Source organism: Pteropus vampyrus, unplaced genomic scaffold (genome assembly GCF_000151845.1).
Source record: "Pteropus vampyrus isolate Shadow unplaced genomic scaffold, Pvam_2.0 Scaffold18, whole genome shotgun sequence".
Lineage (NCBI taxonomy): Eukaryota > Metazoa > Chordata > Mammalia > Chiroptera > Pteropodidae > Pteropus > Pteropus vampyrus.
Genome location: NW_011888799.1, coordinates 13,304,950 through 13,317,853, shown reverse-complemented (window position 1 = coordinate 13,317,853; position 12,904 = coordinate 13,304,950). Strand labels below are relative to the sequence as shown.

The 12,904-nt window shown below is 34.9% G+C and overlaps 1 protein-coding gene across 1 annotated transcript in view; it reads left to right on the top strand.

Annotated features, from left to right (window-relative positions):
• The window catches only part of LOC105288587 (fibrocystin-like), a 301,050-nt gene that overhangs the window by 177,199 nt on the left and 110,947 nt on the right, over positions 1 to 12,904 (top strand). Inside the window, exons 20-21 of the mRNA XM_023527696.1 lie at positions 8,529 to 8,683; positions 10,041 to 10,193. Coding sequence (XP_023383464.1) covers positions 8,529 to 8,683; positions 10,041 to 10,193 — 308 coding nt within the window. The remainder of the gene's footprint in view (positions 1 to 8,528; positions 8,684 to 10,040; positions 10,194 to 12,904) is intronic.

Here is a 12,904-nt window from a genome sequence, read left to right as displayed (position 1 = left end):
TGGAATAATAAACACTTGAAGATAACCAAACATTACCAGTTATTTTTTAAAAAATATATCTTTAATGTGAATAATTATTGTTATTGATACCAGAACAGAAGACAATAGACCAAGCTAAGTATTATTACCTGGAATTTGAATATTAGCATTTCAATTTAGTTGAAAACTTGCACTGAAATAATTGATCAATGCTTTGAAAAAATATAAAAGTAAATTTTCACTTTATGCTTTCCTTTAAAATAAATGATAGATGGATTAAACAATTAAATATAAAAACAAAACCATAAAATTATTTAAAGAACCATTAAATATTATGTAATATTAAACTAGAGAATACCTGTCCAATTATAACAAGAAATACAACCATAAAAGCAAGAAATAATAGATTTGATAACATAAAAAATCAATATATCTGCATATCAATTATAAAATGTAAAGGTAGTTTATAAACTAGAAAATATTTGAATATGTAATAATGCATATGGAGGGCTAGTATTTTTTTATATGTAAGTACTCTTAGGAGTTAAAAGAAAACAGTATGAACATACCAGAAGAATAATTGCTAAAATGTTTGAATAAATGAGCCACAAAAGAAGAGATACATCTGACTAATAAACATATGGAAAAATGTTTTTTTCTTACTGGAATTGAAATAAATTTTAATTAAAACAAAATTAAATACCATTTATCAATTTTAAACTGGCAAAGGTGAAAAAGAGTCATCCAACATTGTCCCTGAGGTGGGTTTTGGATCCAGGAGACAGAAAGGAGGTCATGATACCTGGACCACAGTGAGCAGAAGGGAAAGTTGTATGACATGACAGATGCCAAGTCACATGAAACTTTGTTTAGGTGTGAGAGGACAAAGGGAAAAATCACTAAACGGTTTATGCAAGGGAATTGGTGTAATCTGATTTATATTTTAAAAACCACTCTGGCTTCTATATAGATGATGGATTGTGGAGGTAAGAGCAGAAGCTAGAGTATCAGTTAGGAGGCCAGTTAAAGTAAAAGATCATGGTGCCTAGGACTATGGAGGAGGCAGTGGAGATTGAGAGAAGAGACGGTGCTGTCTGGGCATGCCAATGAAGTGAATGTTGAGGTGAAGGGAGTGCTTCAGGTTTTTAGAATGAGAAACCTAATGGATGGTGGAAACATGGTAGGAAGACTGGGAGAGGAACAGATTTGTCAGAGTGGAAGATAGCAGGAACATGCTAAGTGGGAGACACCAAGTGGAGTTGTCAAGAAGACAATTAGAAATGTAACTTAGGGCTCAAGAAGAAAATGACAGGAAGTCATCCTGGAAGTGGATGATGTCGCTGATCAAGAAGACATAGGTAGAGGAGAAAATGTAAGCTTGGAAATGACATTGGGGCTAGTCTTAATTCTTTGGAAGTTGATAGCAAAGGAGTCAATGATATGTGATTGAGAAGCAGAGGCATGAGAGATTTTGTGATGGAAAGAAGAATAGAGAATACGAGGGACTTGAAAGAATGCCAGGGTGACTGACGTGGAGAGCAGGGACCAAGCATGACAGAATTTTAAGGAGTAGTTAGGGATCTGGGCCATATTCATTGGTAGTGCTAAGACTTTTAATTTTTACTCTTTTAAGAGCATTGTGCAGCTATTTTAGGTTTCTAAGAGTATAGTACGAGTGGGAGGTAACACTTATAATCACATTTCTATATCTAAAAAAAATTATTTCAAGTATAACGAAGACAATAGGAGGGCTCAAAAATGGCTCTAGGGCCACCAATTAGGAGATCCAAGCAAGAGAAATGACTTGTATTTGGGAGCTAAAGTGCAAACTGGAGAAGTGGGAAGATTTGGAGACAGGCGATTAAGTGTATAAGATGTGTTGAGTTGGGTATGAGGTGCTTTCTTGGTTTCTGGTTTACATAGATAGATGGTGTTGCCATTTACCAGAAGAGGGCTAAATTTAGGGGAAAAAATTACGAGTTTGGATTTGGTCATGTTGAGTTTGAAATCCCTTTATCATACTCAAAAGGATTTGTGAGGTAGGCAAATAGGGATCAATAAGAAACTTCAGTTATTATAAGATTAGCAAGCTAGAATTTGGCAGGAGCCATATGAATGAATTTTTCTTATAAGAATGTGTTAAAAAACCTCCTTCAGAGTCTGAGCTACAGGCTATTTTGAAAAAAACTCAATTTTATTAATTAAAACTGTCCATGATAATTAACTAGCTACCGTTTATTGAGTTCTTATCATGTGGGCTGACTATATGTCATGCCTCTACCAAGCATTTTACATATATTATCTCGTTTAAATCTCTCACTGCTATAAGTTAGGTGTTATTATCTGCATTTTACAGACGTGAAAACTGAGGCTAGAGAAGTTAAGTAAATTTCCAAGTTCATGAAGCTAGAAGTGCCTGAGGCTAGATTTTTACCCTGGTTTGTCTGATTCCATGTTTGTGTTCTACATATTACAAGTGTTAAAAAACAACATGTTTTAGTATCAGTCCCGAGGAGGGATACTTTAATGAGTTTATATGAATGATGTATAATTATCTTAGTGTATTCATTTTATGAATAGGCTTTTTTTAACCTTTAAAAAATTGTAAAATAATTTAAGACTCACAAGAAGTTGCAAAAATGATACAGAGCTCTCATGTGCCATTTACTCAGTGTTCTTTAATGATATCTTCATAACTATAAAACATTATCAAATCCAGTAAGTTGATACTAGTACAGTATTAACTGAACTGCAGATCTTATTCAAACCATTTCTTTAAACATTGATTTTCAGTCTTCCTTATGTTAAAAAGTCAGTTTAGTAAATCTTTCTAATATATTCCTATGGGGGCAGATTTCACTTGGACTGCTTTAAGAACTTTCACCAACAGAATTAGACATAAATTTCTTTTTATTTAATTAATTTATTTTATGACAAACATTAGAGTGAAGTATTCAGAGGAAAAATTTCATGTTAACTTTATATATAAACTTAGACTCCTTTCTTACACTACCAACCAAAGAAGCTTAGGCATATATTTGAAAACATTTTTTTCTTTTGTTACATGTTATTACATAAATTTATCTCTAAATTAAATTACTCTTCTGTTGCTCGTTTTAGTTGACTTTTGGAGAGATTGATGAACAAAAATGTTGAATTTTTGAATTTCAGATAAATTAAAGGATGTTATATTTAAAAATTTTTTGGATTTCAGAGAAGTTAAGGAAGGTTATATTAAAAAATGTGTTTTACACATTGCAAGTGTTAAGCATATGTTTTCCTGTGAGTCTTTTAAGGATGACTGTGTAGTCTTTGAAATTAAATGATTACTTTATCAATTAATTCTATGATGAAAGTTTTAGGTTTTTAAACTGGTCATTGGAAAATTTTAAACAGGAAAGGGACAGGATCTGATTTATGTTTTAATCTGACTTATGCTGTGTGGAGAAGTGACTAATGGGATGATGAGTGTGGAAACAGAGAGACTAACTGTTAAGACATGGCAATAATATTGCAATCTTTCAGGTGATACATGCTGATGGTTTAGATTAGGGTGGTAGTGATGGAGAAACACAGAGATGATTTAATCTGTGTTGAGGATAGAGGCAACATGATTTGCTGATGAATTGGGTAAAAGAGAAAGAGAAGAGTCAAAGTTTACTGAAAATTTTTGACCTGTGTAACTGGGTAAGAAGTATAACTTTTGAAGGGAGGAAAACAGAGAGAAAAGTAGATTTATGGGAAAACTTCCTCACAGCTTCTTATTTAAAAAAAAATCTATATATCTATATCTATCTATCTATCTATCTATCTATCTATCTATCTATCTATCTATATATCTTTTCTTTTTAAAAACAGCATATAAAGCATTATCCAATCTCTTTGTCTTGATATTTTCTGTTTTTAAGTGATTTTTTAACTGATTCTGTTATTTCTAAGGAAATAACTCCGATCTGAAGAACAAATCAAATCATGTGTTAACTCAACCTTTCCCTAGGTCTTTATTTCTAATGTCATCGTTGATTGTATCTATTCTGTTATCTCCTATATCAAATTAGTGATGGTATTCTTAGAATATACTTTTTTCGGAATATTTCTTATTCCTTTCCTTTCTGCTGCATTCTCAATTTAGCTCTTCACGCATGGATATCTATAACAAGTTTTGTACTGGCTCCCTAAATATTGATAAATAAGAGGTCAGAAGTACTCTTGCATCTCCTCTTTACCTTTACACTTCCTACTTATCCTTAAAAATTCCGTCATATCTCCCACATTCCCATCATCTAAGCCACTGTAGCATATGATTTTCTAATTTCTAATTTTAATAACGATATGCTTCCTAGTGACAGATGCTAAGCTATTTAAGGATGTACTTCCTATATTCCAACTGGCTTCTACCACAGAGGACAAATGCTCTTTATTGATTTGGTATGTTACTTAGCATCTAGTACATGGCAGAACACAGAGAAGACGTCCAATAAAAGCCTGCTACATGGAATCGATGTGTCTTTTCTGGAAATCAGAACTTATTGAGCCTCTTGGCTCGATGGCTTATCATCTAATAAATGAGATTCTTAAATTTAATTTAAAAAACAACTGTAATTTATTTTTCTTATTACTCAAACCCAATTATTATGTTATAAAAATTTAGTTCAAGTATTAGAATATAGAATTGATGGCCTTATTCATTTACTGGCAGGAATTCAGGATCACATATATAGCCTCCGAAAGAAGATGATTCCTTCTGGTTCAATGGACTAGTGGGGCCTAATCTCAGATTGGCTATTGTCTCCATGCTGGGAAAAGGCATATGAGGTAGAAAGGTAGAATGAAAATAGTGTTCTACAATGAAAAAGAGCTTGAACTTTGAGGATAGGCAGACTAAAATAATTCTAACTGTGAAATTAACTAACTGTGTAATTTTGGGTAAATTATCCTGTGTGAACCTCAGTCTCTTCTATAATATAAGAATACTAATGCCTAGCTAATAGAGTAGTTATTAGGATCAAGTGAATTAATATATACAAAGTGCTTAGCACAGTTTCTGGCACAGAGTAAGCCACAAGATGTGGTGGTTATTGTGGTAATCAGGATTCTTTTAGTTGAGAGGAAAAGTCATCGATTTGGGAGACTGCACAAGGCCCTCTCCCCACCTTTCTAATTTTTCTGTTTCAACCCCATTCGTTTCTACTGGGGAGGATTTTCCTCACTCTGTAGGGTGCAAGTGAACACAGAGCTGTCAGGCTTTTCCTAGCTTTACCACTAGAGAGGAAATTACTCTCTCTCTCAGTTTCAATTCAAAAGTCTAGGTGACTATTCAAAAGTATAGGTGATTAGAGTTGATAATACTGTATTGTAGAGAGCAGAACTTAAATGTTCTCTCTCACACACACACAAAATGTAAATATGGTGTGTGAGGTGATAGATATGTTAATAAACTCAATGGGGGGAAACTTCACAATGTATACATATAGCAAATCATCACACTGTACATTTAAATATCTCACAAATTTTTTGTCGGCTACACCTCATTAAAACTGAAAAAAAAAAGTCCAGGGGAAGGATTTCAACAAACAAAGGCAGGTTGGCTCCCTTGCCCACCCTTTGGCAAAGGGTTTCTGAGACTATCTATGACTTATGCTTTCACTAGGACCACTTAATTATTACTGTGGATGAGGAGAGCAGTTCTCAGAAGAGCGCTGGTAGATTTCCTGGAATGAAGGAGAAAGGAGGTCAGATAGACAAATAATTGACATACATGATAGCTATTCTTGTTGTCATCATCACTATTAACATCATTATAGGATTCAAGTTCTTCAGTACCTCACATAGTCCAACGCAGTCTGAGGATCCTCAGTACATTTCAATGACACTGATCAAAAGAGAAAAAAATTAAACTGGAGCTTAAACAAAAAGCCTCAGTATTAGTAGAGTTCAGAAGTCTATGGTCATCTCTTTTTCCTCAGTGAAAATATTTTGGCATCTGGATACTCTGACCATGCGGTCAAATGCAGCTATTATTATTAAGATCTCCCCAAAGTTTAGTTAATAAATTCATTTAAGTTGTCGGTGTTTATATATGAGTGACTTATACATGGTTTTTTTCATTCTTTATAATTATGTTCTTTTGACCAGATTATATTTTTCCTAAACTAGGTAAATTGTTAAGGTCTAAATAAAGGGAACTATGTTGATATTTTGTTTATATTTTTTAAAAGTGTTCTTTGAGGAGACTTCTACAGTGATTATTCATAGTTTCTTCTCTCTTCTCATATGGTTTCCATTTAGGTCTAATATGTTGCAAAAAGCTCTTTTACTTTTTTTTTTTTTTTTTGCTTATTTATTGTTTTAGGTGTGTTTTGTTCAGAGCAACAATTATGTCTCTCCTATCCCCTGTAGTTCTGGGGCTCTTACTAGTATTAGTCAGATGCATGAAATGCAGCTGGTATTTGAGCAGTTCTTAAATTAGGATTTCTTAAAATGGTTGAAAGGTAACTGTAAGAGTAGGAGATTGCAAGTGGGAAGAGTAGATGTTGGAATTTAAGGAAACTGATACTTGATCAGCAGCACTATCTAGGTTATTGATTCTGAGATCACAGTTTTCTTTGAAGTTACCACTGTTGCTATGTGGACATAGAAGTGAAAAGGCCCATGCTTCTTTGCCATCTGTTTATGGTCCTTATGAAGTAGAGAATCCCAAAGCTTCAGGAGTATAGAGGAGAGATAAATGATCATGAGCTGGTAAGGTCTCAGAAGCCTTAATGGAAAAGGTTGGCTTAGTTCAATTATGTTTTTAGCATAACATTTAGACTAATAAACTGAGCATCTGTACGTGAGCTGACATTTTAGTGAACATCTTTTCTGTCTTCTGTTTTCTGTGCATGTATTATTTTTATTGAAAAATAAATAGTACATATTTTTTTATATCCTGCTTTTTTTATATTGAACAGAATTCCTTGTAATTCGATGCTCTGCTACTGTGTACTTTTTAATGGCTGCATAGTATTCTGTATGAGTCATAGACTTTTCATAAGTTCATGGATTATCATGCCATTGTTATAAAATATGAGAGTATTTCTTTTTAATACCATTGAGCAGTTGAATAACTAAGAATCAGGCAGATTATTTAATGGAAAGTATTTGGACTTTATCAGGAGTCTTGTTCTTGAGTTTTCTTATTTAATTTCTCCGGATCTTAGTTTCCTTACCTTTAAAAGCTAGTAGTTGCTTTAATATTCTGTAATTGTGAGTTTTCTAGAATGTCATTGCAAAGCAGGAACAAAAGTAAGACTCTAAATTCTTTCATTACAATTGCATTAACTGATAATAGTCTTTTTCTCTCTCTTTGACTCTTTCTAACCTCAGATATACAGATTTGAATTAATTACAATTTTTCGTTCGGAACAGAATTCTACCATTGGTCCACAAATGACTCCTTTTAATATCTTTCTTTTTTGGCATTAATACTATATATACTAAACATCTGTGAATTCCTCACCTACACGGTAGGCTCTTTAAGAATGTCTAGTAGTCAAAATCTAACTTGTCATTTTTTTAATGCAAATGACATATATTTTATTTACCATAATGTTTCTAGCACTTACCATAGTATCTGATCCATACCAGTTGTTCAATTAATATATCTTACACAATTGAATGGCCTTCACATGGACCTGTTACCTGGATGAATATTTACTGGTAGAGGAGAATCCATTGAAAACTTGATAAAATGGGGACATTAGCAAAAAGATCAGGTAATTAAAATATACTTATGCCATTATAGTTAGTAATGAATATGAATGGAGAATAAAGCAGACATATTCACTCAGGAAAGCTAGACAGCAGTGAAAGGCTTGACAAAAATTTTACTAAATGTGAGTTAAATTTGCCTTGACAAACGAAAATGAATAAAACCCTCATTGTTTCAAATTGTGTGAAAGGACAATGCTTGGGACAGAGCATACTGAAGGAATGTATATCTTTAGTCCCTACAATTGTCATTTTTCAGATGAAGATAGTAAACTCACAAAAGTTAAGTGACTTCTCAAGATCACACAACCAGTATACTTACCTCTCAGATTCATACTGTATTTGTCTGACCCTAAAAGTATGACCTTTAATGATGAGAAATTATCTGAAAATAGTATTAGAGGTCTTCAAATAATTTGAGAAATGATTTCTTCTGAAATACTTTTATTATTCTAACAGTTTGTCAATCAAGGAGGAAGATTTCCACCTTAAGAAACCATGTATAGACAGCATATACCAAACTCTAGAAATTTTACTCTTTCTTGTTTCTTTGTCTTTTCCTTCATGGCTACAGAAAACCTTTGCTATGCCTGTATTGTATACATGTAAGCCAGAAGATTGACTCCATTAGCACTGAACTTTTCACAAAAGCCTTTGTCTCTTTCTTGACTTGGAATTTCTCCTTTAATCTCCCTGGTGAGATTTGTTGGTTGCAGTGGATTTCCTTTTCTCTCAGGACTAAGAAGTTGATCTGTGTTGCACTGCCAGCATACTTGATACCATCTTTATACTGTTCACAGAATTATAGTAGAGGACGCAGTGGATTGGCGACCCCATGACAAAATCGTCCTTAGCTCCTCTTCTTATGAGCCTCATGAAGCAGAAGTCCTCACCGTGAAAGAAGTCAAGGGCCATAATATTAGGTTCCATGAACGGCTCAAACACCGACACATTGGTAAGGCTTTGATCTGTTATTTAAGGGAAGCGAATTAGCCAGGAAGAACATGTTCTGCCTGGGGCCTTGGATCTGGTCACCTTTCAGAGCGGATGGATAGCACGTTATTGCTGTCTTAGACTCATCCTAGAAGGCTTTATCTCTACTTCTTCATTAATTTTATTGCCTAATTAAAAAAATATTTTGATGTGAGGGAATTTTTTTAACTTTTTATTTATAGTGGCAAGTCTAGAAGCAAGCTGGAGGGTTATGGCTCTTGTTCAAGTTCATTCGACATTTTCATGGCTAGGGCAGAATAAATCTCATGGGTTTCCAGTTCATTTCCTGGCACACTGATTCACACAAATAGTTAGAATGTGGTAGTTATTGTAAATGACTTCTTTTTTCATACTTAGGAATGTATCCTTCTTGAAAAAGAAAGAAAAGCCAAATGCCTTTTTCTCAAAAAAAAAGAAGTACTGAATATTTTTATACACTATACACAGTTAAAATATATTGCACATAAATAATAAATAACCATAATTTCCTGGTTCAGTCTATTAATTGATCTAACACAGGAAATACAACTAATAAGTAATAAAACATGAAAATAGAGGGGTTAGGGAATGTCTTTTTTGTCTCTTATGTATTTTCAACAGGACTATGTTTAAATCATAGTTCCAGTGTTGATTTCTCTTTTAAAAGGTGGCCGAGAAAAAAAAAAAAGGTGGCTGAGAAAAGAGAAATCTTCAGCAGCAATCCTTGCCAGTAAGGAGCAAGGTGCAATGCAAACGGAGGGCAGTGGAACAAACCGGCACTTGGCTCTTCAGTTACCACCACTGAGGAGGCTCCTTCAGGCAGGGATGAGCTTAAGACCCACCATAGGAGGATGCTGCCACTGCCATTGTTGCTGCTGCTGCTCTTTGTCCCTTTACTCTGATACATTGCTGTTTTAGTTCTGTTGCTGCCTCAGGTCTGGGATTCCTCACTCTCATGAAAGAACTCCACAGACAATGTACAACCAAATGCTAAGTCTCACACCGATGAATTTAAGGAAGGAGGTTGGGGACCTCGCTTATTGGATAGGTCTGCCCTGCCGTCCCTCCACCAGTAGCTTGTCCCAGTACCCATGGTTATTGAGGAGAAATGAATTTTTGTTCAAGCACTCTCACTCTGATCCCAAAGAGAGTGAAGTAAACGGGCTTTTCATTTCTCAGCTGACATTTGTGGAGAATGCCTGAGGAAAAGCAGAGCTTAGCGTTGGTAGGACTTCCAAAGGGAAAGGAGTGTTTTCATTTGGCAGGTTCACCGGGTCCCCAGCTGGCGATTTGTGAAATAGATTTTTAAAGTTTTTCTTTCCCAACTCCTGTTGCCCCAGGAAGCGCCCACGTCATGGAGGATGGCCAATATATTCGTCTGGCTGCTGAGGTTGGACTTTTGACCCGAAGTATACAAATCCAGCCTGATATATCATGTAAGGGGAGGCTACTTGTGGGGTCCTTCAGGAAGTCCAGCAGAGAAGAATTTTCAGGTAAATGAAATTTTAAGTTATTAAAGCTTTACCAATTGGATCCTATTCATCTGAGACACTCAGAAATTCCATCAGTGAGAATTTTCACTATAACACAAAATGTTCAAATTAGATAGCTCCTTTCATTGTGCTCTGAGAAGCTATGAATTTTCAGTCCTAATCTGTGCTTAATTATCAGTGTGAGTTAAAATAATATACTAGTCATCAGAACATATGTACATTTTTACCTCAAAAAAACATCTTTGGCAGATGTGAAATTTCCTTTGCTTTGAAATTATAGATGATTTAATGACCACTTGAATTTTATCTTGTTTTTGAATTTCTATTACTCTTTCCCAGTAGCATGCTATATCTGATGGCAGGCCTTGGCTCATGCTATAAATTAATAGCGTAAATTTAAATAAAAATGATTTCCAAATTCTAGACTGCTTTAAGGATCAGTTCAATCTCTCTCATTTCTTTCAAGCTTTAGCTCTTGGAATACTGCAAAATTATTTGATTAGTACCTCATTTCTTAAACTTGTGTTCGTTAAATATTATTCCAAAGTTGTTTCCTAGTCAAAAATGTTGGGAAAGGCTTTCTCTGTAGCTCCATCTTAGAATGTCACTGTGTACATGAATATAGTAAGGTTCTGAGAAAGCCTGGAATATAGGATCTAACTACTTCCCAAATATATTGAACATAGAACACTTTTTGGTGGAACGTCTCTTTCACTAGTATGGTAAAGGGCAGTGTTTGGACTTTACATCAAGAGTTCTAGGTTTCTGGTCCATAGAACAAGGTCTCACTCCATCATTTCTCAAGGGAAGTGATTTTGCTCCTCCCCCTCAACCCCCAACGGACATTTCGCTATATCTGGAGATATTTTTGCTCATCACGAATTGGAGGTTTGGGGTTTCTGGCATCTAATGGATAAATGCTAAATATCCAACAGTGTGCAGGGCATGCTCCACAGGAAAGGGTTACCTAGTCCAAAAGTTCGATAGTGTTAAGGTTGAGAAATCGCACTCCAGGAGACTGAGAAAAAGGCTGAATCCTGGTCTGTTAGAAATGAGACTATCCTGAAATTAGTGTGGATCCTCTCCCTCCCTAGAGAATTAGGGAGAGAGAGCAAGACAGGGCATCTTTAACTGAAACTGGAAGCCAAGCTGGAGTACGGTCATAGGGACAGGACAGATGGCCTATTATTATAGTTGAGCACTGAGCAGTGGGACTGATTTGGTCTTAAACCTCTAGTATTGCTGATTGATCCAGGGTTTTTGAAATCATCCCCGGAGGAAAGGAAAGAAAACCTACACTAATGCTTCCAACGGAGCAGGAACTATGCTGGTTTTCGTGCCTATTTTATCTCTGTTGATTCTAACATCCCTGTGAGAGAGACATTTTCAGAGATAAGGAAACAAGAGTCTATGATGAAATTGCCCTGCATTTTTGTAAAACTCTGTCATGAGCTTGTGAATTCCTTAGGGGTAAGATTGGGTCTTTTATTCTTGTTTTCCTAATATGGTTACTGCTGTGTATTAAGTGCTAAATAAATGTGAATGAATAAAAGAAATGAAGAGTAAGAAAAGTCATCTAGCTAGAAAGTGGCAGAAGTAAGATTCAAATTCAAGCCTGATTCCGCCCTTGTTAAATAAACTTTTAGTTTTGTAAACATTTTAGATATATAGAAAAGTTGCAAAGGTAACATGGAGAGTTCTTATATACCTTACACCCAATTTCTTTTACTGTTAATATCCGATATAACTCTGGTACATTTGCCAAAACCAAAAATTGACTTTGGTGAATTACTAATAACTGAACTCAAGACGTTATTCAGATTGCACCAGCTTTTCCACTAATATCCCTTTTATGTCCCGGAATCCATCCAGGTTCCCACATTATATTAAGAACATTTGCATTTTTTTCTGTAACATACTCCAGAGTCTGGATGAGGTGGAATCTACAGGTGTACATCAAGGGTGCCATCTAAGGAGTGTCGAATGGTTAGTTATAGGGCAGAAAAGCAGACCAGAACTTACAATTCCTGCTCTTAAATGGAGACCTCTGTCAGTCTCTTACTAGTCATCCCAGCAAGTTGTACTCAGACTTGTGATTTTCAAAAGGAAAAATAGAAAAATAGTTGTGAACAAAATCATTAAATTCTCCATTTAGATGTTCAAGACATTTCAAGTATGTGCTATTGATTAGTTTTCAGTCATTGATTAATATATACACAAATGAAAAGATCTTGTACAATTTTAAACTGTGAATTACAAACCTTGTAATTATAACATTAAAAACCCTACTAATTAGGCTAATAGTAATATATCGCTTTGACTGAAATTCTAGAACCACTTAAATCCAAAGTGATATCACCAGTAAATAGCTTTTCGATGTTTTATCACATCATCTACCAGTGACTTTTCAATCAGTGTCATATATTGTAATCCTACTGTCTGTCTGGCCATAGAGAAAGAAACGGTCTTTTTCTTCATTTGTCTCTTTCACAAGGGCTTGGTTCTTCGGGGCAGCTGATTTGCAAGGGTTCTAGATTCTCATCCATGAAAAGGGAATGGGAAAGGTGGAGGGTTTAGGCGGAACTACCTTTGAGCTTTAAATACTTTTACTAAAACACTATAGCTACCTCCATTTTTAATGAGAGAAATAACTTTATACTTTACCTTTAGCAATACCCTTTAAAAAATAATTTAAAAGAAAAGAAGTGAGG